Source organism: Moschus berezovskii, chromosome 14 (genome assembly GCF_049115385.1).
Source record: "Moschus berezovskii isolate FMDL1 chromosome 14, NW_MosBer_1.0, whole genome shotgun sequence".
NCBI classification, from domain to species: domain Eukaryota; kingdom Metazoa; phylum Chordata; class Mammalia; order Artiodactyla; family Moschidae; genus Moschus; species Moschus berezovskii.
The window spans coordinates 78,368,365-78,395,598 of NC_142473.1; the positions used below are offsets into that span (position 1 = coordinate 78,368,365).

Below are 27,234 nucleotides of genomic sequence, written 5' to 3' on the forward strand. Positions count from 1 at the left end.
CAGTTGGTAAAGAATCTGCCTGCAATGCAGGAGACCCTGGTTTGATTCCTGGTTTGGGAAGATCCCCTAGAGAAGGGAAAGGCTACCCACTCCAGTATTCTGGCCTGGAGAATTTCATGGACTGTATAGTCCATGGGGTCGCAAAGAGCCAGACACAACTGAGTGATGTTCACTTCACTTCAACCGTTTTTTCTAGGATTAGATGCTCAAGTAGGCATGTGGTCTGCCTTCCAAATTACCACAGGTAATGTTTTTTATTAAATGTTTTGTCACAGCATAAGAAGGGTTGGAGAAGGCAATGGCAACCCACTCCAGTACTCTTGCCTGGAAAATCCCATGGGAGGAGCCTGGTCGACTGCACTCTATGGGGTCACTAACAGTTGGATACGACTGAGTGGCTTCACTTTCACTTTTCACTTTCATGCATTGGAGAAGGAAATGGCAACCCACTCTAGTGTTCTTGCCTGGAGAATCCCAGGGACGGGGGAGCCTGGTGGGCTGCCGTCTATGGGGTCGCACAGAGTCGGACATGACTGAAACTACTTAGCAGCAACAGCAGCAGCAAGAAGGGTCACCGGTTTTCCATTCTCCCATATTTGTTTCCATGTTACTCATTACCTGTTGGCTGTGCCAGTGCCACATGTTTTAATGTTTTTATACATGGCATCTTTCCATATCTGGTGCCAATTTCTGTATCAGAGTATTGCTAAGCTGCTGTTAAAAGGACTCCAAGATACAGTGGCTTTAGGATTAGAGAAATGAATTTTTCTCTGACATAGTACAGTTCTTTTTTAAAAAAATTTTTTTAAATTTTTACTGGAGAAGGGTATGGCAACCCACTCCAGTATTCTTGCTGGGAGACTCCCCGGCAGAGGAACCTAGTGGGCTACAGTCCATGGGGTCGAAGAGAGTCGGACACGATTGAGTGACTAAGCACACAGCACATTTATTTTTAATTGAAGGATAATTGCTTTATAATGTTGTGTTGGTTTCTGCCATACATGACATGAATCAGCCACAGGTATACATTTGTCCCCTCCCTCTTGAAACTTCCTCCCACCTCCCACCCTGTCCCACCCCTCTGGGTTGTCGCAGAGCACCGGTTTGAGCTCCCTGAGTCACACAGCAAATTCTCACTGGCTATCTATTTTACGTACGGTAAGGTGTGTGTTTCCAGGCTCTGCTCTCCATTTGTCCCACCCTCTTCTTCCTGCTCTGTGTCCACAAGGCTGTTCTCTATGTCTGAGTCTCCATTGCTGCCCTGGAAATACGTTCATTGGTACCATCTATCTAGATTCCATTCGTGCGTGCTCAGTAGCTTCAGTCCTGCCCGACTCTTTGTGACCCTGTGGACTGTGGCCCACCAGGCTCCTCTGTCCATACAAGAATAGTGGACTGGGTTGCCATGACCTCCTCCAGGGGAATCTTCCCGACCCGGGGATGGAATTTGAGTCTGCCTGTGTCTACTGCATTGCAGGTGGATTCTTTACCCATTGAGCCACCTGGGACGCCCTTCTAGATTCCATATATATGTGTTAATACATGATATTTATTTTTCTCTGAATTATTTCACTTTGTATAACAATATTTGTTTCTCTCTTTCTGACTTACTTCACTTTGTATTTCAGGCTCTAGGTTTGTCCAGCTCATTAGAACCGACTCAAATGCATTCCTTTTAATAGCTGAGTAATAAACCACTGTATATATGTACCACAACTTCTTTATCCATTCATCTGTCAATGGACGTCTTGGTTGTTTCCATATCCTAACTATTGTAAATAGTGCTGCAAGGAATACTGGGGTACATGTGTCTTTCTCAGTTATGGTTTCTTCAGGGTATATGCCCAGTAGTGGGATTGCTGGGTCATATGGTACTCCGGGAGTTGGTGATGGACAGGGAGGCCTGGCGTGCTGTGATTCATGGGGTCGCGGAGAGTCGGACACGACTGAGCGACTGAACTGAACTGAACTGATGGTAGTTTTATTCCTGGTTTTTTAAGGGATCTCCATCCTGTTCTCCATAATGGCTGTATCAATTTACATTCCCACCAGTGCAAGAGGGTTCCCTTTTCTCCACACCCTCTCCAGCATTTATTGTTCGTAGACTTTCTGATGATGGCCGTTCAGACTGGTGTGAGATGATACCTCATCTTAGTTTTGATTTGCATGTCTCTAATACTGGGCTTCCCTGGTGGCTCAGAGGTTAACGCATCTGCCTCCAATGCGGGAGACCCGGGTTCGATCCCTGGGTCGGGAAGATCCCCTGGAGAAGGAAACGGTAACCCACTCCAGTATTCTTGCCTGGAGAAGCCCATGGACGGAGAAGCCTGGTAGGCTACAGTCCACGGGGTCGCAGAGAGTCGGACACGACTGAGCAAAGGAACGGAACGCTGAGCGGTGACGAGCATCTTTTCGTGTGCTCATTGGCCATCTGTGTGTCTTCCTCAGAGAAGTGTCTGAGACTTCTGCCCGCTTTTCGATTGGGTTGTTTGTTTTTCTGGTGTTGAGTTTCATGAGTTGCTTGTATATTTTGGAGAGTAAGCCTTTTGTCAGTTGTTTCATTTGCTATTATTTTCTCCCATTCTGAGGGTTGCCTTTTCACCTTGCTTATAATTTCCTTTGCTGTGCAGAAGCTTTTAAGTTTAATTAGGTCCCATTTGTTTATTTTTCTTTTCATTTCCATTACTCTAGGAGGTGGGTCATAGAGGATCTTGCTGTGATTTGTCATAAAGTGTCTGCCTATATTTTCCTCTAAGAGGTTTATAGTTTCTGGTCTGACATTTAGGTCTTTAATCCATTTTGAGTTTATCTTTGTGTCATAATACAATTCTGATATGATCATTTCAGGCCTCACCCCAGTGGGTAATGGATTCTGCTGCATAACCTGCAGACCCCACAAGGGCCCGCCCCTCCCCAAGCTTCTCTTCCCTACAGCCTGCTTTTGTCAGTCAGTGGCAGCACCATCTAACATTTGTTCAGGCCAAATACAAAGATGTCAATCTTGATTTCCAGCCCCCCCTCCCTCCAATCCATCAGCAAGTCCTCTCAACTCTATCTTCAGACAAATCCCAGATCTAACCATTTCCCTCCTTCTCCATTTTCCTCACTCGCATCCAACTGAACTGAACTGACTGATCCAAGTCTCCCGTGTCTTATATTTGGGGGTCATGTGATGATCTTCTATGTGGGATCCTTGCTTCTTCCCCACACCGTCTCCAGTAACTCTCCACTCAGCAGTCAGAGTAAGATTTTAAAAATACCGACTGGAGGATGTAGCTCCCCTGCTCAGAACTCTTCAGCACCTTACCACTGCCCTTAGGATAAAATGCAATCTCCTAACATACACCAACTACTGTATATAAAATAGGTGACTAGCAAGGGCCTACTGTACAGCACAGAGACGTCTCCTCAGTGCTCTGTGATGACCATATGGGAACAGAGTCTAAGGAAGAGTGGATATATGTATCACTGGTTCACTTTGCTGTGCATCAGACACTAATACAACGTTGTTCAATCAACTGTACTCCAATAAGAATGTTTTTTTGAAGATTAAGTCCTGCTTTTATTTTTTCCCCATCTTAAAATGTATTTTTAACTGGAGGATAGTTGCTTTACAATAGTGTGTTGGTTTCTGCCATACATCAGCATGAATCAGCCACAGGTATGCGGATGTCCCTTCCCTCTCAAACCTCCCTCCCACCTCCCACCCCATCCTTCTGGGTGGTTTTTATTTTAAAAAAGAAAAACGAAAACAAAACTGCAGGCTCCATAGCATGATCACCAAGGCCTTCTGTGACTGTCCTCGCTCCTCACGCTCCCTGCCCCCTTCCGCCCTGGGAGTCTTCTTGCTTTTCCTGGAATAAGCCGAGCTCTTTACTGCCTCGGGGCCTTGGCACTGTTCTTCTGTGGGGAACGCTTGCCTCCCATTTGTCACACCCTGGTTCCTTCTGCGTCCTCCCCGGGGCAAAGGGCTTCAGTGGAATGCATATGCGAGGGGTCTTGGGGGCTAAGTCTTCCGGGTTTGAATCTCAGCTCTGCTGCTTACTAGCTGTGTGACCTTGGGGAAAGGTGCTTAGCTCCTCTGTGCCTTGATTTTCCTATCTGTAAATAGGGACAGTAAAAGTACTTGTTATCCAAGGCTGCTGAGAGGATTAATTAAAAGTGATCACATTAAATGAGTTACTGCACAAAAAAGAGCTGTGGCATCTATAAAACACTTGATAGTGCTATGATTGAGGAGGGCATGGCAACCCACTCCAGTATCCTTGCCTGGGGAATCCCCAAGGACAGAGGTGCCTGGTGGGCTATAAACCCTCCATGGGGTTGCAGAGTTGGAGATGACCGAGCGACGAAGCACAGCACAGCATAGTGCTATTATTGTCCTTCAGGGAGCACCTTAAATACTTGAGGAGCCTTTCCTGGCCACCCGCTGATCCCCTCCACACCCCCCATCTCTGTCTGCATCCCTGTCACACCACCCCCAGTACATTTCTTGTTTAGGTGTTTATTGTCTACTCTGCCCCCTTGTCTAGACCGTAACGTTCATGAGGGCAAGGACTTGCCTGAGCTGGTATTCTGCAGGTTCTCAGTGACTCTTTGTTGAATGACTATGGAAGGAATGGAGGCCAAAGTCCCTTGATTCCCTCCTTTCCCAGCAGCCCTGAGAGCTGGGTGCTGGCACCTCAGGGCCATGTATCAAAAACGATGCTCAGGGTTTTTTTCTTGGGAGCCCGGGGAACCCCTGGCAGGGGACCTACTTTTAGAAGCCCTGGGGGCGTTGGTGGGTACCAACCCTTAGCAGGGGACAATCAGAGCCTGCACTCGGCTCCATCCGTCTCTAGTGGACTGCTGATCCTCTCTGCGCCTCCACTTTCTCGTATGGAAAACTGCGCGAATACCAGTTACCTCACAGGCTCTTAGGGAGATTAAGTGGGATAATGTATGTAAAACACAGCTCCCTGCCTGGCGTGGAGTAGAGCTCTCCAGATGGTTAGTTATCATGATTGTTGTTGTCAGTGCCATGTCTAAGTGTCGTTCTTCTGAGCATGAATGGGGTGCGCGAGGGACTTGGAGGGTGCAGGTAGTTGAAGACATAGCCGTGAAGACCATCGGGGAGAGAAGCGGACTGGAGTCGTCGGCTGCGTTTGTGTTCATGCGTGCGTGTGTTCGTGTGTGCGCGGGAGGAGGCGAGGCGGCAGGGATCCAAAGGAGAAATCCGGTCCTTCCTCGGAACTCGGTTTTGGGGAGCCCGAGGGGCCTGGCTTTCCCTGCGGCAAGGAAGACTGGGAGCTGCCTCCGCCCCGCGCGCGCTCAGCCCAGAACCCGAGGCCAAACAACCGAGCGTCTCGACTGTGTGTTTCCGGGATTCGGCGGCTGGACTGGGGGAGGGGAGGGCTGCCCTGCGCCCCCGCGGCCGGCACGGTGGGTCCAGACCTGGCGGATCCCAGGGCGGGCGGGACCGCCCGCGCCCCGCGCCCCGCGCCCGGCCCCGCCGCGCGCCCGCAGCCTCGGCGGCTCCCGGAACGCCCGCGGGCGGGGCCTGCCTTCCGGAGCCGGGTTGGCGGGCGGCGCTGGGGGAACGGCCGCTACTTTCCCAGAGCGGCGGGGCGACGTCAGGCGGAAGGGCGCGGGGCGCGCACGCTTTAAATGGCATTCGCTGTCATCCGAGCTCGCAGCCGTGTGGGCAGGAGCCGGCTATAAAAGCGCGGCCGGGCCGCCGCCGGGCAGACGGCGACAGCGGCGGCGGCGAGCGCCTCGGAGCAGCGCACCCCACCCCACCCAGCCCCGCAGCCCCGCGCGCCCCGACGGGCCCGCCCGCCCTCCAGAGGAGCGCCGCCCCGGGCCCGCGAGGGCCGCCGCCGCCCCGCAGCAGATTTGGATCCCCCGCCCGGCGAGCCCCAGGCTGCTGCCTCCCGGGGGGCCCCGGCGCAGCGGCCGCCCCCGGAGAGCTCAGCCGCCCCGCCGGCCGGCACCGAAGACGCCGGCCGCGCCATGGCGGCCGCCAAGCCCGGCGAGCTGATGGGCATCTGCTCCAGCTACCAGGCGGTGATGCCGCACTTCGTGTGCCTGGCCGACGAGTTCCCGCAGCCCATGCGGCCCGCCAAGCTGTCCAAGGGCAAGGGCCGGCTGCGGCGGCCGCGCCAGTCCCGTTTCAAGACGCAGCCGGTGACCTTCGACGAGATCCAGGAGGTGGAGGAGGAGGGCGCGTCCCCGATGGAGGAGGAGAAGGCCAAGAAGTCGTTCCTGCAGAGCCTGGAGTGCCTGCGCCGCAGCACGCAGAGCCTGTCGCTGCAGAGGGAGCCGCTCAGCGGCTGCAAACTGAGGAACAGCCTGGACTCCAGCGACTCCGACTCGGCCCTGTGACCGGCGCCGCCCGCACCCGGGACTCGCGCGCCCGGGCGGCGCGACGGACCAGCGTGCGAACCCCGAGGGGCCCCGCGCCGCGCACCTCGGGCTCCCCCATCCGCCGAGCACCCTGGTGGGGGGACCGCCTGGCCTCTCACCCGACTGCGAACTGGTCCGGGCGCCCTGAGCTGAGCTCGCCCCGAGCGGGAGCGCGCGCCGGGGCTCCGGGGAAGGGGGGCCGCCTTTCTTTGCCCTTGTAAATGTTTATTTTTTAACTCTTCCCAGTACGAACTCTGCTGTGAGTGTGTGCGGGGAGGCGCACCCGCGCTGAGCCGCCGCGGGTCCCCTGGGCTTCGCGGAGAGTCGCTCCACGCCCTTGTCCGATGGTCGGAAACTCCGATTTCTGCACACCGCTCCACCGTGCCCACCCCTGCCCGCCACCCCCCGCGCGCACACCCGTTCACACTCACGCCGACCCACTCTCGCTGAACACTTTTATAATTGTTAGGCGCGGCCGATGGGACTTGGGGCGCAGCGCAGCTGTGGCCGGAGGATTGATATTTATTTTTGCATTGCGATGGCTGACGGCGTTTATTTAACGATCTTTTTACCTAGATATGTCTGTGAGGCTCCCCAACGGAGACAAATAAAGTCAATATATTTGCACAGTGCATTTCTCAAGGCTCTTGACTTCTTGGGCCCCTTTAGGGCCCAGGTTCCGAAAACTAGGGGAGCAGTGGGGAGGATTAATTAGCTGGAATGGGGGGCCCAGGAATCCCCGGCTGGAAGTAACTCCACCAGCTTCTGTCACCAGGACGAAGTCGCAGCCCCAGTGCGCGGGTCCATGACCCACCTCCCCAGGGGACCCGCCGGCCCGAGCTCTCCTGCCAGGTCTGTTCCCCATCACCAGTGCCCGGGAAGGGGTGGAGCCGCTAGGGACCTGAAGGTTGGCGCTGTGAGGACGCAGAGCGCCTGCCTGGGGCCGGCTGACCTCTTAGGGAGACCGGGGTCAGGGTCACCGCCCCGTACCCACTACGGAAGACCCCACTCAGCCCGCGCCCTTTCCAGACAGTGGGTGGAGAGAGGCCCCAGCCAGCAATGAGAGACCCAGGCGGGGATCTCTGGATGGTGGGATCCTAGGGCCGGCTGGGGGCCGGCGAGAGTGTGTGTGTGTGCGCGCTCACTCCAAGTCGCCTGCGCCCGAGGGCGCCCGGCGCCCCTGCGCTGGGGCTGCAAACAGCGGCTGCTTAGGTGGTTTGGTCCTTTTCTCCAGCTCTTCCCTTTGCCCTCGTCAAGGTTCCGCAAGGAATCTGTCTTTGATCAGAGCCTGAAGGGCGCTTGGGTACCGCGGAGTCTCTCCCCGCACCCCCACCCCGCCTTTGTTTACAGATGAGAAAACAAACCCGGCAGACAGGGAAAAGTCACATGAAAAGCAGGCGCTGCGCAGCCAGCTCCGACTCGGCGTCCAGTGCTCCTTCGGTCCCACGACTCTGTCTTTCCAGTGCTTTTCAGCAGCGGCCGGCATCCCTGGTCAGTAGGTGGTAATGGGGGTAATAAACAGCATCTGGTTGAGAAAACAGGTCTCCACACTTGGGGCACCCACCCAGCCCACCCCTCTGGGGTCACGCCAGCCTTGAGCCACCAGGGCCAGGCTTTCCTCTGAGTAGTTCGGAGGGACACGGAGAGGGTGGATGCCCTGTCGACTCGGGTCTCTCCAGGGCGCCGTGTGTCTGTGCTCGGGTGTCCCCTGGTGGTAGGGGACGCTGGTGCTCAGCTCAGCCCAGCCCTGCAGGGCATCTGCACTGCCGGTTTACTCCTCACACCTCACCTCTGGCAGCCCTGGGCTCTGCAGAAAACCAGAAGGCAGGGCAAACAAAACAAAGAAACAGAAAGGGATCACACAGGGTCTGAAAGGGAAGCCTGGCGTGCTGCAGTCCGTGGGGCGGCACAGAGGCTGACACGAATGAGCGAACAGCAAGCGTCTAAAAGCGTGTCCTCCCCTCTGGCTCACAGAGGGGGCCAGGCTCAGGGCCTGGGGGAGAGTGGTCTTCGGGGCTGTCCTCGCCCCTGCCCCGGGAATTCACTGGCCTCTGTGGTCCCCATCAACAGCCCGTTCCATGGCTGGGAGGCATGAACGAGGCCCTTGGCGTGGTGAGGCAGCCCTGGGTCCATGTTTTGATTCCAGTCTCTGCAGCCGCCCTGGCTAGGCTGGTTTGAGCTCCTTGGGTGGGAGGAGGGTGGCTGAAGCTCAGAAGCCCCTCCTAGAACCTCCTCCCATTCTCTTCCCTCATCCTGTCCGGCCCCCCAGCCCCATCTTATCTTACATTTTAGCAGTAGTTCCTGTTTCTGCTCTTTAAGAGCCAGGCGCCCCCAACCTTCCAATGGGTTCATCCTTGAGGCCCGAGATCCTGGTTAGGTGTCTCCCTCTGGGCACCACGCTCCTGCCAGTACCCTTTTCCCTGCTGGAGAACCTCCTTCTCCACCACCTTCAGCCCATACCCCAGCTGAAGGCCTACTTGTAGGGTCTCCTTGAGTCACCCTGGCCAGGACCTGGGAATGTTGAGGGGACCACATGTGATTATTCCAGTTCTTGCTCAGCCTCTGGCAGGACCCAACACCCAGTAGTCCCTTCTGAAAAGTTTGTTGGGTTAAAATGAGTAAAGGGACACAGAGAAAGATTGATGTTCATCTTACCTACTTCCTGGTTTGCTTTAAAATTATTCCAGTGTTTTATTACCTGAGAGCTACTTGTTCCTTATAATAAAAACAAGTAACTCATACTCCTGCCACCCCGAGATAAATATGTCAGCCTTTTGGAGGTTATGCCTATATTATTGTGTGTGTGTATATATATATGTATACAAATATACATGTTTCACAAAATGGGTTTATGCTGTAAATACTATTTTTTTTAAATGTTCGTTTACTTTTTGGATGTGTTGGGTCTTTGTTGCTGCTCATGGTCTTTCTCTAGCTGTGGCAAGCAGAGGCGACTCTGTAGTTATGGCACTCGGGCTTCTCACTGCCGTGGCTTCTCTTGTGGACCACGGGCTCTAGGCGCTACGCTCCAGTGGTTGCAGCTCCTGGGCTCCAGAGTGCAGTCGCAGCAGTTATGGTGCGTGAAATCAATTGCCCCTCGGCTTGTGGGATCTTCCCAGACCAGGGATTGAACCAAGGTCCCTTGCATTGCAAGGCAGATTCTTAACCACTGGACTGCCAGGAAAGCGCCCTGATACTATTTTTTTTAAGCTGCTTGTTTTCTTACTTGGATTTGTATTCAATATCAGTACTGATGTGTATCATGATGTGTAATGAAATCCTTTAGAATAGATGTGCTTCCCAGGTGGTGCTGGTGATAAAGAACCTGTTTGCCAGTGCAGGAGACGTGAGAGATGAGGGCTTGGTCCCTGGGTCGAGAAGTTTCCCCTGGAGGAGGGCATGCCAACCCTCCATGCCTAGGCAGTATTCATGCCTGGAGAGTCCTATGGACGGAGGAGCCTGGTGGGCTACAGTTCATGGGGTTGCAGAGTTGGACATGACTGAAGCACCTTAGTACAGCACAGTACATTGAATCGATACCCCACATTTAATTAAACTAACTTCCCACTCTTTGGTATAGAAGTGATGTCTTGTTTGTTCCGGTTTCTTAGTTTTGCCTGTAACTGACATTAGTTCTAAGGATTGAGTGTGCGCGTACACGTGCTAACTTGCTTCAGTCGTGTCCAACTCTCTGCGACCCCATGGACTGTAGCCCGCCAGACTCCTCTGTCCTTGGGAATTTTCCAGGCAAGAATGCTGGAGTGGGTTGCCATGGCCTCCTCCAGGGGATCTTCCCGACCCAGGGCTTGAAACCACGTCTCTTAGCTCTCCTGCCCTGGCAGGTGGGTTCTTTACCACCAGCCCCACCTGGACCGAGTGTGGAAAGAAGTTGGAAGCCATAGTGACGGAGAAGGGCAGGGGTGGGGACGCTGTTGTGCTGGAGGCAGCCGGCCGGGTCTGGGGAGCTGGGGGCCATCGCGTTACACTGGGGATGCTCTCTGATTCCGAACATCTTTGCTCTGCTCAGGGGAAGAAGGAAGAGAGTCAGAAGGGGCTTCTCGGAGGCGCCTGTGCAACTTCTCAGGCTCAGTTCCGCTCTGTGTGATCCAAGCAGCATGTGGCTCCGAGGGGCTGGGAAGCCAGATAGTCGGAGAGGAGGGAAGAGAGGGAAGCACGGGCCGAGGGAGCAAGAGAGCATGAGAACCAGAAAGCTGGGGAGGAACGAGGCCCTCGGGAAAATGCGGAGACAGAGGGAGATGGGGAAATACAGAGTCCGGAGCCAGAAAATGTCACGAGACTGAGCAGAAGCGGGGCCTCCCTTGGAGAGAGCGAGAGAACAGGATCCGTGGAGAGCAGAGGGGAGGAAAGGCGACACTCGAAGTACTCTGGAGCACGGGTCTTGCAGGGGAGAGACCAGGGTGAGCGCGCCTCGCTGGGAGCTGGGGAGCCTGCATGTGCCAGGGCTGGGTGGAAGCCTGCCCGGCCGTCTGTCTTTACAGCCGTCTGGATTTACAAGCTTGTCCAAGGAGACGCCTCCTTCCTTCCCTTCCCCACCTGGGCTTTAGCCTGCAGCCCTAGCCTGGGTGACGAGTTTTCAAACAAGCCGGAGCCCAGAGGAGGTAGCACATTGCCATCCCAGCCCTGGCCGGCAGCCTCTTCTAAACATTTCTCTTGGCCCTGAGGGTGATATTTCTCAGGGTGTTTTCCTTGCACTTGTTTAAAAGCCAGGTTGGCCTCTGCGGTCTGCCATGTGCCACTTAGGGTCTGCTTGGTGGGCGGTAAGCGGGGGAGTGGTGTTGGCGGGAATCAAGGCCAGCTATGGGCTTGGGAGGCTTCCCAGATGGCTCAGTGGTGAAGAATCCGCCTGCCAATGCAGGAGACACAGGTTTCAACCCCTGAATCGGGAAGATCCCCTGGGGTAGGAAATGGCAACCCACTCCAGTGTTCTTGCCTGGGAAATCCCATACGGAGGAGCCTGGTGGGCTGCGGTCCATGGGGTCACAGAGTTGGACACGACTAGTGATTAGACAGCAGCAGCATGGACTTGGGAGTCCTCCGTCAGGGAGCACATTTGGGGTAGCCCTAGGCCTACTCCCTTCTTTAAGATGGTAGGGGAGACCCCCACTTAGTGAGACCACCACCATTTAGTACTCTAAATCTAGCCTTTCCCAGGCATTTTACAGAGGAGGGAACTGAGGATCGGAGGGGCTGCGCTTCCTGCCCAACGCCTCACAGCTAGTCAGCAGCAAGCTGGATTATGATATGTCTTGTCTTTTCTGTTCCGAAGCCTGTTCTCTTCCTAGGTCCCCAACTTCTTACCGTGGTGTCCTGTGGCAGTGGCTGGTGACGGGGGGGTCAGAACAGAGCAGCTCTGCCTTCGCAGTCCGTCTCCTTCATTGGCTGAGGCTGGACCCCTCCTCCTAAACGTACTCCCCACCAACAACTTCGCGGGTGGCTGGGGTTCTAAGACAGAATTCTGCCAGTTCCTAGGAGACCTGAGATTTCTTTGTTGGTGGACTTCAGTTGGTGGACTTTGCCAATGAAGGTCTGTTCAGTCAAAGCTATGGTTTTTCCATTAGTCATTTATGGATGTGAGAGTTGGACTGTAAAGAAAATTGAGTGCTGAAGATTTGACACTTTTGAACTGTGGTGCTGGAGAAGACTCTTGAGAGTCAAGGAGATCCAACCAGTCCATCCTAAAGGAGATCAGTCCTGAACATTCACTGGAAGGACTGATGCTGACGCTGAAACTCCAATACTTTGGCCACCTGATGTGAAGAGCTGACTCATTGGAAAGACCCTAATGCTTTGAAAGATTGGGGGCAGGAGGAGAAGGGGACGACAGATGATGAGATGGTTGGATGGCATCACCAATTCAATGGACATGAGTTTGAGTAAGCTCCAGGAGATGGTGATGGACAGGGAGGCCTGGCGTGCTGTGGTCCGTGGGGTCACAAAGAGTAGGACACAACTGAGCGACTGAACTGAACTGGACTTGAGCTCAAGGATCTCCCGACGGCCCTGCTGAAGCCTCTCAGACTGCAGGGCCGTCCGCGGACAGCCTGTCTCTCTGCTTCCCTCAGGTTCACCCTTGTCTCGCAGCCTGCCAGCTGGCGTCCCCAGCCCGCTCTGCCTCCCTCTGTGTTTCGTGTCGTACCAGCCCGCCTCCTAATGGAAGCTTTGCACACTTAACCCCAGCTTGGCGTCTGCTTCCCAGAGAACCCGGGCAGGCACTCGCTTCCTTCTCCCAGCAGGTTCGGGGCCTACCCTGAGTCTCCCTCAGGCCCCTGCCGGCACAGGGGAGGGTGGCAGGCATCATCAGAGAGAGAACTGTAGGGGCGTGGCAAAGCTTACTGAGCAGAGGTGTGTGGGCAGGTCTGCTCGCCCTGTGGTTCTGGATGGGGAACAGTTGTGGCCTGTGTGTCTGTATGCGGTGAGGGGCCAAGGGGGGCCCACGAGGACAGGCCTCTCAGCCTAGTCTCAAGACCGCGTGACTCACACAGCGGCCACCCGCCCATTCAGCTCCCAGTCTCTGATTAGCAGTGGAGACTGCTAACTGTCCACCAGCATTGATTTTCCGCTTCCTCCAGGGCACGCAGGCAGTCTCTGTGTCCCAGATGGTCTTCTCCTTAGGTCTATCGATGAGGTAGGTTTTCTTGCCGATGGCATAGATTGGGAAGAGAAGTGTGTTCCTCCCTAGGCCTCGGCCTTAATACATACCCTCTTCCCATGGATGTGCCGGCAACTCCGTGATCAAGCTGACAAGGCCAGTGGCCTAGGGGATGGCAGAGAAAGAAGAGGGAAGGACCCTAAGCTCCTGTAAGACCTCGTGGAACTCAAGAGTCTGCCCATCTGGAATGATCACCATGGACTATGACACAGGAGAGAAACACACTCCCGTCTTCTTTGAGCCAGTAAATCATTACTGGGTCCCTTTATTATGGCAAACTTACCTTACCCTGAATAAACAAAAACTAGTGATGGCAGTGGGGTGCTGTCCTAAAAAAAGCCCCTGCAGTGCAAGGTGTTGACTTAGCGATTTTGACTTAGCTGCCTGTGGGGAGGGTATAAATATTGCAGGCTGGAGAGTTAGAGTCCCTTATTATACTTTGGAAGAGCATTTGGAAAAATCACGTTTGTGACATTTTGGAAGGCTGATCGTGTACTGACCGAGCACATAGCTCTAGGAGAAGCGGTTGGAAAGAAACGGAATGTTAGCATGCCTCTGCTATTCTCTGCGGCTTTTAGCAAATTATTACAAGGAAGACATGAGTGATGGGAAAGAATAGGGAGTATCTAGAAACATGGGACCTCACGGGGCGAGAGCCACCCCTTTTTGTAACCCACGCAGAAGGAGATCAGCTGATGAGGCTCAGAGCCTCTCCTCTCCAAGGCCACCCAGGAAGCCTCGCCCTGGAGCAAGGTTAGACTAAGGATATCATCTGCCCACTCAGACTTGTTGTGGGAGAATCCACATTCCCCTCCCCGCTCCTCCCCTCCGCCACCCCACACAGCCCAAATTAGAGTGAGGGCGTTAAGGGAAGAGGGTTCTTGGCCTCTGTGAATCAATAGAAATTGACCAGAGCCCAGACCAGAAATTCAGGCAAGGTTTTACTGGGGCTCCTGCTGCAGCAAGAAGCAGATTCTCTTCCTTCTTGTTCGCTGATGGGGGTGGGGTGAGCTGCTTTCTGATGTGGGGTGAGGGTAGGGCTGTGGCCAGAGCTCGGGATGGAGGGGTGGCTTAGGCGTTTTGCCCGCCTCTTTGGTTCAGGTAACCTCTTTGGTTACGTGAAACGGGCATGCGCAGTAGTTCCCTGCTTTTGCTTCTGGCTCCTCCGATGTAGCAGTGTTGGGGTGTTTTTGATCTTTGTGTATCTTAGTCTGTAATTTTCCCCACTGCCCATGCATGCAATTATGTTTAGTCCCTTACAGTTTTTTTGTATTTTGTTACTTGGGGAAACATTTGTCCAGGTGCAAGTACTGCAGCAACCTGAGGGTCCCAGGTTCCAACGTGTTTCAAGAGGGCCAGGCCAGAGCAGGCCACAATGAAATAAAACTGCTTTCAGAATCATGTTGAGAAAACATCTTTGGGTATGATTCTTGGCCCCTGGAATCAGCTAGAAGCACCTCGACCAGAAGCTTGTTGAGAGAATTGCCAAGGCAAGTAGCAGTTGGCCAGTGATTACGATTGTTTGAGCCCCAAAGAAACCTTCAAGGAGGCCAAACTATTTAACACCTACTTCAGATGTAGCCACAGAAGATTGGGGAAAAGAGAATCTTCCAGGACCAGGCTGGCCAGATTAGCTTCCTCTGCCAGAGCAAGTCCTGATGGTTCAGGCCAGTAGGATTTACCTACCTCTAGGTTCACTTTCACTTTTCACTTTCATGCATTGGAGAGGGAGATGGGAACCCACTCCAGTGTTCTTGCCTGGAGAATCCCAGGGACGGGGGAGCCTGGTGGGCTGCCGTCTATGGGGTCGCACAGAGTCGGACACGACTGAAGTGACTTAGCAGCAGCAGGTACCAGCCAGGGCTGCCCTGGTGGCTTAGATGGTAAAGAGTCTGCCTGCAAGGCAGGAAATGCGGATTCAGACCCTGAGTTGGGAAGATCCCCTGGAGGAGGGTGTGGAAACCCACTCCAGTATTCTTGACTGCGCAATCCCATGGACAGAGGAGCCTGGTGGGCTGCAGTCCGTGGGGTCACGACTGAAGCAACTGAGCACAAGCATGCGCGCACCAACCACTTCTGAGTGTTTCCCTTCTTCCCTTTTCCACATGGTAGTTTGTGTTGCAGTTTTCCTATTTCCCACTGCTCTGTTTCAGCTGGGGAGAGGGTGCGCTGGGGAGGTGGGAAAAGGGCAGACGAATTATCTTGCAGTTTCTGTTGTGAACCGTGAGGAGCCATGTGGGGCTCTGGAGAGGATTTCCTTTTTCCCCAAATCTCCCACACTTTGATCTGAAAGTGTAACCAGATGGGAGTTTGGGATCCATATCCTCAGAGAGGGCGTGCCTGTGTTCTGTTGTGGGAAGAATGGGTGGGTACCTAGTAGCCAGGTGAGCAGTGGATACTGGCTGCCCGTAGACTAATGAAATCTGTTTCTGCATCTTCCCGGGCACAGGGCCGGATTGCATTCTCCCCTCTTTGCAGTGAGCAGGGCCCCGTGCTCCAGAAGGAGCAAGCCAGTGGCACGCACCACGCGGGGCCTGGGCCTTAAGATGGGGGGCACATGGCTCTTGTTCTTCCCCTGAAGACAAATGTGGGTGTTCTTGTGGCCTGCCAGTGACCAAGCGTGAGGATGGTGCTGGGCACCTCAGACAGGACCAGGAGCTGCCTGAGGAGGTGGAATGTGGACTCAGGATGGACCGTCCTCTGAGAGCAATGGACTCCGGTCTTCCCTAAACCACTGCCGTCCTCTTGAGTCTCTTTGGAGTCACCTAACTAATACAGAGACCTTTCCCTCTGTCCATAGCAGAGCTGGGGCAGGAGTGCAGGGTGCCCTCCACCAAACTGACCAGAGCAGGTGTTCCCACAGTAGGAAAATTCCCATCCTCCCACCCCCGATGTGGTCCAGCCGTGGGGGCGGGGAAGATGGAAGTGGCTCAGGAGTCACCAGACATTGGCCCACCTCTGCTCCTTGACCTGTGGCCTTGGGCAGATCACTTCCCCTCTGTCCCTGGAGCCCTCCCAGCTTTGATTGCTGAAGTTTATCAGAGACACTGATGGATCACCTTAAAGCACCGACAGCCTGAGAACTCTGGCCCTGGGGGACGTGTGGGCAGGCAGCAGGGGCCGAGACCAGACCTGTAACCCCGTCCCGTAAAGATGGGGAGACAGAGGCACAGCACTTCCCTCCAACTCCTCTCTCCCAGCCTTGGGGAGAGTTCCAGAAACCCTGGGCTGGGCTGTTTGGTGCAGAATAATTCATGCCAAACCCAAAACAAGAGCCTGAGAGCCAACCCACTGCAGGCTGGGACCCCAGCCAATGTGCACTGCCCCATGGCCCTGCTCTGCCCCGACGAGGACTTATTCTGGTTGAGTTGGTTGGCCCTTAGGAAACCTCTGACCTTCCCTCTGGTCTCATGCAGAGGAGCCTGACAGAGCCACCCCTGTCCCCGTGGTACTAAACCTGTGAGGTATTCCAGGAAAGGCCAACCCTGTCAACCTGTTACTCCCAGATCCATGCCCCATAAAACCCATTTTATTGGCTGTTATATGTGTTCTGAGGTTTATTGGTTAGCTGTTCTCTGGTCCGCTGTGGAATGTAATCCCACAGAAAACTGCTGGCCATGCCCAGTCTGCTTTGGACCATCAGTGTGGGACCAGTGTGTCCCACATGTGGGACCAGGACTTGCAGAGCCCTGTGCGGGGCTTGGTCCCTGGCCGTAAAGAAGTGTAATAGGTACACACACACACACACACACACACACACAGAGAGAGAGAGAGACATTTATAAAACAGTTCAGGATGGGGAAGAAGCTCTCAACTTGAGTTGGGGTAAAAGTGGGAGTTTAAAGGGGCTTCTCTGGTGGCTCAGATGGTGAAGAATCTGCCTGCATCGCAGGAGACCCAGGTTTGATCCCTGGGTCGGGGAGAGCCCCTGGAGAAGGTAATGGCCACCCACTCCGGTAGTATTGTCTGGAGAATCCCATGGACAAAGGAACCTGGCAGGCTATAGTCCATGGGGGTCTAAATCCTGACTCTGAGTCCCCTAGGTTGTATTTGGCTTCAAATGTAGCACAGAGTGGCGATGGCTCAAACTACAAAGACAATAGTTGCTGTTTGTAGAAAAGACATCTGAAGGAGAGTTGAATGGCTCAGTGATGCCATCAAAGACCCAGATTCAAAGAGTATCTCAAGGATAGGAAATACAACCAGACACAGCTTAATGAAAGGCAGATCTGAGAATCAGAAAGCCGCCTGGAGCTAAGCCACTTTCTCCGTTTCCAGTGGGGGAAAAAGCCAGGTGTTAGGGACTGGGCAGTAAAGATGAATAAGGCTTAGCGGGAAAATAAGAGACCCAGATTCTGACAATGTTCTTTGCCATCTTTGACAACGTCTTCCCCGCCCCCCACTCATGATTTCAAGATAGCTGCCACAGTACCAGCATCACATCAGCCTTCCAGCAGGAAGGATGGTGCTGGCAAACAAAGAACCTTCATCTAGAACTCTTTTATCCCATTGTAGCATCATCTCAAAGTTCAGAAATCTTCTCATCTAAATTATATCCAAGTTCAATGAGGCTTATAAGGTACAGTCCCTGAGGTACAGCTCCCTGACCTATAGTTCCTCTTGGTCTGAAGACATGTTGACCATAGGGACAAATTATTTGTCTATCACACATCCAACATACAATGGTAGAATAAGCATAGGATAATTGATATAGACCCTTTTGTTCAAATAGAAGGAAAATGGAAGGCACACAAAGGCATCAGTCCGTAGCTCTTCTGAAATATGGCTTCTTCTAACAGAGTCTTTAAGTTTTTACTAAAACTGTCCTAAGATCCTTCCAACTTCTGTCGACTGCCGAGCCCTGGAACGACGCCAGAATGTTTCTGTCTTCGTTGTGGTACTACCTACTTCCAGTTCCAACCTTTACTGCTATTGCTCTAACTGTTCCCAAGGCTGCTGGTTGGTGTAAAGCAGCGCAATCATTTACTATCTCTCATGAGGTCTCTGGTCCGTGTTCACGAGCACCTTAGCTGGGTGGTGTTGACTTGGAGTCAATTATGAGGCTGAAGTCTAATGTTAGTTGGGGGCTGTAATCACATGAGCTCTTGACTAGGACTGGGGGGGTCCAAGATGGCACACTCACACAGCTGGTCAGTTGGCACTGCCATTGGCTGGAAGCCTCAGCTCTTCTCCCTGTGGTCTCTTCTGGAGGACGGTTTGAATGTCCTCATGACATGGTGGCTGACTTTCCCCAGGGTAAGTGACCAGCCTGATTCAGTATGTGAGAAGATTACACAAGGGTGTGAATCCCAGCAGAAAAGGATTATAAGGAGCCATCTTGGAGCCTGGCTACCACACAATACCTGCTTTTTTTAAAAAAAAAAAAATCCTTGCTGTATTTACAGAGTAATTCACTGAAGCATGTTTCACCTTAATAAAGGACTGGGAACTGTTAGCAGTAGAATGGAATAAACGGTGGTGCATTCATAAGAATGGAATAGTATGCAGCAGCAAAAAAAAACAAGGTTATGAACTGGTATGGAAAAGTCCTTAAGATATATTTTTATGTAAAAGAAGCAAGGTGAAGAAGAGCACATCAGTTAGGGAATCTAGAAGTTTGTATATGCATGGAGTACCTTTGGAATGCTATTCTGTGATAGCTGGATAATGCTGCTCAGTTAGCCCTCTTGCAAAGATAGGGGAGTGGAGGCACCAGTTGGTGAACTGGCTGTCTAAGCAAACAGTTCAGAAAATTGAAAACCAGCACAAACTTGGCTCAGAAGCCTGGAGAAAATGTTTCCACGTTCTTGGAGAAGCCGGAGGACAAAGGCTAAGTTGAGGGTGCTCTAGGGGAGCCCTGGTTTCTCTGGGTTGGCTCTGCCGTATGCTTCTCCTCAACTGGGAAGAGAGAACAAGGGACTCGGACACAGGGTTGTGGGGTCTTTCTGTGTATTTCATATTATGCAGATGATATGCAAATTACACAGAGGGTGCTGCCTGCACTCCTCTTTCTTCTTAGCAGAACCCGAAGCTTTGGTGCTATCAGCCAGGATGGAGCAATGGGGACTGGATTTAACTTCCTGCCTGAAACAGCCAAAAAAAGTCAGACAAAATATTTATGAAAAAGCAGTTTTCAAGTCACTAGATATCAGGCGGTGAAGGACAGTGATTCTTGAAATAGGAAGTAACTCATGTGAGCCTTGCATTGCTCTGGATCATTGTTTTGAAAGAGTTCCAAGACTGTGGGTCAGGAAGCGTCAGGAACTCAGATGGGTCCTGGCACACTCCCTGAATTGAGAAGCGGGAGCTGACAGCCTGGGCAGACCAAGGCGTCTCGAGTTGGCAGGCCCGTGTGTGCGAAAGGAGAGAACTACGAAAGGAATGAATCCCAGATGTCTGCAGAGGGTCTGGCTCCAGGATCCAGCAGAGCCCTGATCGGTGAGTGTGTGTGAGGCTGGGAGAGAAACACCTAGAGAGGGTTAGCTGAAACCCTACCTGGTGCTCACACAGAGGTGAGAATAGCACCTGTTCTATCAGCCAGACTGGAAAACCTCCCAGTTCTCAGGGCATTGGGAAGAGTACTCCCAGGGGCTTGTCTCAGTAGCGGGGATGATTAGCCTGACACTAACCATGGGGCTTCCCTGGCGGCCCAGGGTAAAGCACCCACCTGCCCATGCAGGAGCCACGGGTTCAGTCCTGGAGTCGGGAAGATCCCCTGGAGAAGGAATGGCAACCCACTCCAGTATTCTTGCCTGGGAAATCCCATGGACTGAGGAGCCGGGTGGGCCCCAGTCCATGGGGTAACAACAGTCGGACACAACTCAGCTACTAAACAACAACAGCAACCAAAGCCATGGCTCTGGTCTTGTGTAACAAACCCTAAAGCAAGACTCAAAAGGATCCTTTAGAGCAAATATCAATAACCTCTATTTTATTGAATGCTTTTATAAATAACGGAGGGGAATGTTAAATGTCTTTTTGGCATCTATGGGGATGACCATGATTTTTCCCCCTCCTAGATCAATGAATAAAATAAATTATATGAATAGATTTGCTTTAAGGATACTCAGCCATCCTTCAAGTCCAAGAGAATATTCTTATGTCAACATGATGTATTGCTCTTTTAATATGCAGCTGGATTCAGTTAGTTATTTTATTTAGGTATTTTATGTTATTTTTTACAAATGACATCAGGCTATGAATTTTCCTTTTTTGGTGCTACCTGAAATTGATAACCCTTGACATAGCTCTCCATTTCCTTGTTAGAAATGATCTGTTTAAATGTTTTTATTTCTTTTGGACAGTTTTAACACATTGTTTTTACTGAGGAAATTATCCATTTCATCTCTGTTATCAAGTTCATTCATGTAATGTAAACAAATTAATCTCATGTGATGCTCTTAATCTCTTCCATTTCTGTGGGATTCCCAAAATCATTTCATATTGTGTGTATTTTCATTTACCTGCCTTTTGCTCTTGAATTTTTTCAAAGAACTTGCTTTTGTGTTTATATATTAGTTACATAATATTTTCTATTTTATAACTTTTATTAATATTTGCTTTTATCTCTAATAGTTCTTCCTTTCCTTGGTTCAATTTATTATCTTTTTTTCAACTTACTGCCTAATATTTTGCATTGGAAGCTAACTTTACTTCTCTTCTTCTCTCCACCCTTTAAAAAAAAGTTGATGTAGATCTTTATTTAAAGCCATGAATTTTCCTCCAACTACTTCTGTAACTGTATTTCATTTTTACTCTTTTATGGAAATAGTGTAGTTTTAGTTTGTATTTCCTTTTTTGATCAGAGTTGTTTAAATACCAGTTTAAAATAAGGCTTCCCTGGTGGCTCAGATGGTAAAGAATCTACCTGCAGTGCAGGAGATGGGGATTCAGTCCGTGGGTTGGGGAGATCCCCTGGAGAAGGGAATGGATACCCACTCCAGTGTTCTTGCCTGGAGAATTCCATGGACAGAGGAGCCTGGAGGGCTCCTGTCCATGAGGTTACAAAGAGTGACCAAGTGACTAACACTTTAAAATTTTTCCATGCAGAAGAATATTTATTTTTTCAGATATAGTTATTAATTTCTTCTTCTTTAATTTCATTGCAGCCAGGCAATGCTTTCCATAGTATTCCTCTTTCTGGAAAGTTCTTGAGATTTTCTGTGAAAAAAGACCTTGTGAAAGTTCCATGGTCACCTGAAAATGCAGTGTGTTTACAATTTTCATGTCAGATCTGTCCAATAAATTATAATGGTAGTATGTTACTATGTGTCTGTGATGTAGACAAATAGGGTGTTCACTGTAATCTCTTCTATTCTACCTGGGGACAGGATTAGACTACACTTACCAGATCTTCTTATAGACAGGTGTGTCCGTGAGACTAAGTTCTGTCCAACAGAATGTAGGTAGAACTTTTGTGCCATTTCTATGTCTAGGTCTAATGAGTGTATATATTAAAAGATGCTTGCTTCTTGGAAGAAAAGCTATGACCAACCTAGACAGCATATTAAAAAGTAGAGACATTACTTTGCCAACAAAGCTCCGTCTAGTCAAAGCTATGGTTTTTCCAGTAGTTGGGTATGGATGTGAGAGTTGGGCTATAAAGAAAGCTGAGCACTGAAGAATTGATGCTTTTGAACTGTGGTGTTGGAGAAGACTCTTGAGAGTCCCTTGGACTGCAAGGAGGTCCAACCAGCCCATCCTAAAGGAGATCAGTCCTGAATACGCATTGGAAGGACTGATGCTGAAGCTGAAACTCCAGTACTTTGGCTGTTGCTGTTGCTGCTTCTGCTAAGTTGCTTCAGTCTTGTCCAACTCTGTGTGACCCCATAGACGGCTGATGTGAAAAATTAACTCATTTGAAAAGCCCCTGATGCTGGGAAAGATTGAAGGCGGGAGGAGAAGGGGACGAGGGAGGATGAGATGGTGGGATGGCATCACCGACTCAATGGACATGAGTTTGAGTAAGCTCCAGAAGTTGGTGATGGACAGGGAAGCCTGGTGTGCCGCAGTCCATGGGGTCACAAAGAGTCAGACACGAGTGAGCGACTGAACTGACTGGCTGACTGATGCCTCTCCGCATTTTCTGTTTTCTGCTTGTCAGCTGAAATCTGTATATGGTGGTGGCTCAGCTTCCACCATGCTGATGAAGACACAGCCCTAGAGGTGGTGGACTAGACAGTTGGAAGGAACCTCAGCCTGGAATGCGTACCTTTTTCTACTACATGAGAAAGAAACTTGGTTCTTTAAGTCATCATTTTTTTTTTCTCTCTCTCTCTCTCACACACATACCCACAGAGGCAACGATCCTTGCCCTATGCATGCCTGAGTGCTAAGTTGCTCAGTCATGTCCGACTCTGTGTGACCCTATGGACTGTAGTCCACCAGGCTCCTCTCTCCATGGGATTCTCCAGGCAAGAATACTGGAGTGGGTTGCCATGCCCTCTTCCAAGGGATCTTCCTGACCCAGGGATTGAACCACGTTCCTTACATCTTCTGCACTGGCGGGCAGGTTCTTTACCACCAACACCACCTGGGAAGCCCCAGTCCTTACCCTAACGAATATAAAAATTGGTGCCAAGAGTAGGGCACTGCCATAACCGAAACCCGGTGGGCAGGCAGCGGGTGGCAGGAACACAGATATTGTGGTTTTGTATGCTGGAAATCTGGGGGCTTTTAGCCAAATCATAGGTGAACTTGTTTCCTGCAGTGGTCTGAGAGGCAGGTTCTGTGCCTGCCAAGGCTGTAACTTAAGGAGAAGCTGGAAAGAGACTGTTAGCGAATATTGGTCGTTCCCTGTTACTTTTAGCAAGATATTCAAAGAAAAGAGATGACATCCACACATATTGGGCAGATTTCAAGCAAAGATGAAAGGGAAAAACATCTAAAAATGTAGGGGCTTCACAGGGTTGAAAAAGCCATCTGTTTCTGTCACCCAAACAACAGGAGATTTGACAGTTATGGCTCAGAGCCTTTCTCAAAGACTATCTGTCAAGCAAAACATTCATTCAAGGCGTCCAGCCCCAAGGCAGGGATCAGACCAAGGCTCCTCAGCAAACCTCTTATTTCAGTAGGACTCCAAATAGCTGCTTTCATGTGAGGAAAGAGGTGTGGCTAGAGCTCAGAAGCAAAAAGCTGAAGTTGACTTGAGAATTCTGTGAGAAAATAGCTTCAAGTGTGGTTACTGGCTTAGGAAATGACTGGAAACAAGCAGATTTTTTTTTAACCCTTGCCTGAGATCGACATGCACACACTACTATATTTATGTATTTACTTATTTTGGACTGTTTTGGGTCTCAGTTGCCGCGAGCAAGCTTTCTTCAGTTGCAGGGAGCAGGGGCTGCTCTGCATTGCGGTGCACAGGCTTCTCATTGCGGTGGCTTCTCTTGACGTGGAGCACGGGCCCTAGGCACATGGGCTTCAGGAACTGCGGCACAGGACCTCGTTGGTTGCGGCTCACTGGCTCTAGATCACGAGCTCAGTAGCTGTGGCCCACAGGCTTAGTGGCTCTGGGCATGTGGCATCTTCCCAAACCAGAGATCGAACCCGTGTCCCCCGCATTGGCTGGTGGATTCTTACCCTCTGCGCCACCAGGGAAGTCCTGGAAACAAACAGACTTTGACTTCTAATACATCCTCCAGGGAACTGTTTTCTTTTCTTTTTTTCCCCCATGGTTGTTTAGGCCCTAAGGCAGCTCTCAAGGAAGACATGTTTTCTGACACCCACTTCCGATGGGGGCAGAGAGAAAGAAGACTGTTCCAGAACAGACAGAGTATCCACTGCCAGGTCAGGGGTCCTGACAATTCCTGCCCTGGGACTGCTGTGTATTGTCTGTGCTCTGTCCTCTTTCTCTGTGTCATTGGTCAGGAGGGGGGGGGACAAAAAATTGTCTTTGACTTCCAGGCCATTGAACAACAAGGAACCATATGTGGGCCCGGTGGAGAGGTCTGTGTATCACTGAGGGATTGCCAGTATTGTAACTGGACGGACTTCGGTGAGTGGCCCATGGAGGAGGGTTGAGTGGGTCCTCCTCACGGGGGAGTGGGCACCCAGAGGGATGGGCTTTGGCACACATTGCTAGTGATCCCCTGAGATCTGTCCACTTTCCTAGGCATGAAGCCGGGTCACTACCAGCTCACCCCACTCTCTAGGTTTATCCAGTGACAAGTTTCCTCCAATACAATATGAATGTAAGTAGTTATTTCCCACTTACAGACCCAGGTCCGAGATTATGGGCATGTCAGCTCTACAATTTCTCCTTGCTCCCTCCAGAAGCAACCTCGATACAGTGGTAACTTGAGTTCTACAAAGCTGATGTTGCTGTGGTCTTAGGGAAACGTGGAAGGAATGTGGGCTTGTGAACTATTGAGTGAGCAGAGCTGTCTAGCATCCTGGACTGTTACAGGTGAGAAAAATAAAACTGTTTCTTCTGTAGGTCTTTTGTGTTGAGTAGAGCTGCCTTACTTAATATATGATCCTTGCTTTTCTGCCCCTGAGACCACCACAAGAGAGGTGAATTTCCATCTCCTACTTCTCACGCACTCTGATTTTCCTTGTGTGGCTGTAACTAGTCCTGGTGAATGGAGCTGCTGGGTTATCAGCTACACAGATATTTATGATAGTTATATCTGCATTTGAGTGGCACCCTGATACGTAGCTTAACTCCTTTTCATTGTTTTTAATGCTTTGGCCTGAATTGCACTTTGTTTGATAATGAGATAATGACTTCTGTTAGCCATCATTATTACTACATATTTGACTAGAATGCCTTTGTTTGTCTTTTAGTTTCAACCTCTTTCTGTTGGTATATCTCTTGCATCTGCTGAAGAAAGTGTTAGTCACTCAGTCTGACTAACAGTCAAAAGTCTGACTCAGACTCAGTCAAAAGTCTGACTCTTCATGACCCCATGGACTGTAGCCAGCCAGACTCCTCTGTCTATGGAATTCTCCAGGCAAGAATACTGGGGTAGGTTGCCATTCCTTTCTCCAGGGGATTTTCCCGACCCAGGGATCGAACCTGGATCTCCTGCATTGCAAGCCAATTCTTTACCATCTGAGCCACCGGGGAAGCCCCATACACATTTGCATATAGTGAAGGGTTGATTTTAATTTTACTTTGAGATTTAATCTAAATACATATATATTTTTAAATTAGTTTAAATACAGACGTATAACTAGAGATTGAATCAGGAATCAAAAAACCTTCCAACAAAGAACATTTTTAGGCCAGATGGCTTCACGGTTAAGTTCTTTCAAATATTTAAAGAGGAATTGATACCAATACGTCTCCAAATCTTCAAAAATTAGAAAAGGAGGGAACACTATCTAACTCATTCAATAAGGCCGGTATTATCCTGATACCAAAGCCAGATAAAATACCACAAATAAAGAAAACTACACACCAATATCTCTTAAGAATATCGATGCAAAAATTCTCAACGAAATGCTAGCAAACTGAATCCAACAACCTATTAAAAGGATTATACAGCATGATTGAAGGCAGGAGAAGGGGACAAGAGAGGATGAGACGGTTGGATGGCATCACCGACTCAATGGACAAGCTCTGGGAGATGCTGAAGGACAGGGAATCATGGCGTGCAGCAGTCCATGGGGTCACAAAGAGTCAGACACGACTGAACAACACCACCATGACCAAATGGGATTTATCCCAGGAATGCAAAGCTAGTTCCACAAATCCAATAGCTTTTTATAATAAGAATGCTCAGTAACTAAGAATAAAAGGGCATTTCTTCAACATGGGAAAGGACATTTATGAAAAGCCCGTGGCTCACATCATTCCCAACAGTGAAAGACCAAAAGTTTCCCTGACTAGGTTCAGAAACCAGACAAGGATGCCCACTTTTGTCACTGCTGTTCAGTATTGCACTGGGAGTTCCAGTCAGAGCAGTTAAAATTCTTATTTAGGAAGCCTTCTTTTCTTCCCAGTGTTTACCTTCATAATCACAGTGTTATATACAGAACACTTAGTTCTGTGTAGACAGTATCTATCACCGCCCCAGAATGAACAAGGAAACATTGGCACATTCCCCACCTGCCCATCTTTTCTCTCAACACAATGCAAAGTGATCTCTGTACATGTTTGTATTTGTGTTACTGAAGCTGAAGCTCCAATCCTTTGGCCACCTGATGTGAAGAACTGATTCACTGGAAAAGACCCTGATGCTGGCAAAGACTGAAGGCAGGAGGAGAAGGGGACGACAGAGGATGAGATGGTTGGATGGCATCACTGACTTGATGGACATGGGTTTAAGCAAGCTCCGGGAGCTGGTGATGGACAGTGAAGCTTGACATGCTACAGCCCACAGGGTTGCAAAGAGTTGGATACGACTGAACTGAATTTGTATCATTAAATGTTGTAATAAATGTATTAAATTTATTATTCGATCTCTCAGTGTGTGATGGTCTTTAACTCCCAGCTCTTACAGATAGACAGGACCATCAGAGAACATACTCTGTTCTCATCTTGTCTCTTCTCCTCCACCCCATTTTTTATTAGATGTGTCATTTCTGCATTGTCATGGCGTATATGAATTTACACGCAGATGTCCACATTTCTCGTGGTCGCTGATCTCCATTTAAATATATTCAGTGCTTGCTCCTGGTCCTTCTGCTGTGGTTTCCCCAGTCACCACTTGATGGTCTACAGTTTGTTCTCTGATGTTTTTCTCAAAAGGGGATCATGGGAACAGTACTCCCTGGGTTCTTGCATGTCTAAAAAATGTTCGACGCTTTTATACTTGAGGAACAGCTTGACAGCATATAAAATCCTTGGCATACACGTTTTCCCTTAAATATCCCATGAGTATTGTGCCACTGTTTTGGGACTGAAAACTGCTGGGGCTAGCCTGATTTTATCCTTTAATGAGTATTGTTCTGGGCGGCCTGTCTGCTCACAGGATATTTTCTTCATCTTTAAAGTCCAATAATCTTATTAAGGGAGTCTTGGAATTTTCTGTTCTCTGTGAACTTTCTCTGGCACACATAGTATCAGTTCAGTTCAGTCAGTTCAGTTCAGTCTCTCAGTCGTGTCCGACTCTCCGCGACCCCATGAATCATAGCACGCCAGGCCTCCCTGTCCATCACCAACTCCCGGAGTTCACTCAAACTCATGTCCATCGAGTCGGTGATGCCATCCAGCCATCTCATTCTCTGTCGTCCCC

At 50.5% G+C, this 27,234-nt stretch overlaps 1 protein-coding gene and 1 long non-coding RNA gene across 4 annotated transcripts in view; both read left to right on the forward strand.

Annotated features, from left to right (window-relative positions):
- Window positions 1-26,410, forward strand: part of LOC129554771 (uncharacterized) — a 33,046-nt gene extending 6,636 nt beyond the window's left edge. The window contains exons 2-7 of one of the 3 annotated variants that reach the window (XR_016039052.1): window positions 23,736-23,839; window positions 23,957-24,047; window positions 24,165-24,243; window positions 24,326-24,458; window positions 24,839-25,019; window positions 26,174-26,410. This is a non-coding gene — a long non-coding RNA (uncharacterized LOC129554771). Of the gene's footprint in view, window positions 1-18,944; window positions 19,493-23,735; window positions 23,840-23,956; window positions 24,048-24,164; window positions 24,244-24,325; window positions 24,459-24,838; window positions 25,020-26,173 lie in introns of those variants that run through there. The other 2 variants (XR_008685650.2, XR_016039051.1) reach the window with 2 other exon arrangements.
- On the forward strand, window positions 5,724-7,016 carry C14H11orf96 (chromosome 14 C11orf96 homolog). The gene has a single exon (XM_055423874.2). The coding sequence runs from the start codon at window positions 5,992-5,994 to the stop codon at window positions 6,361-6,363; it is 372 nt and encodes a 123-aa protein (XP_055279849.1). The 5' UTR covers window positions 5,724-5,991; the 3' UTR covers window positions 6,364-7,016.
- Window positions 26,411-27,234: the final 824 nt, after the last annotated feature.

Bases quoted from the DNA above. Each gene is read 5' to 3' on its own strand.
- C14H11orf96 (XM_055423874.2), top strand. From the start codon at position 5,992: ATGGCGGCCGCCAAGCCCGGCGAGCTGATGGGCATCTGCTCCAGCTAC.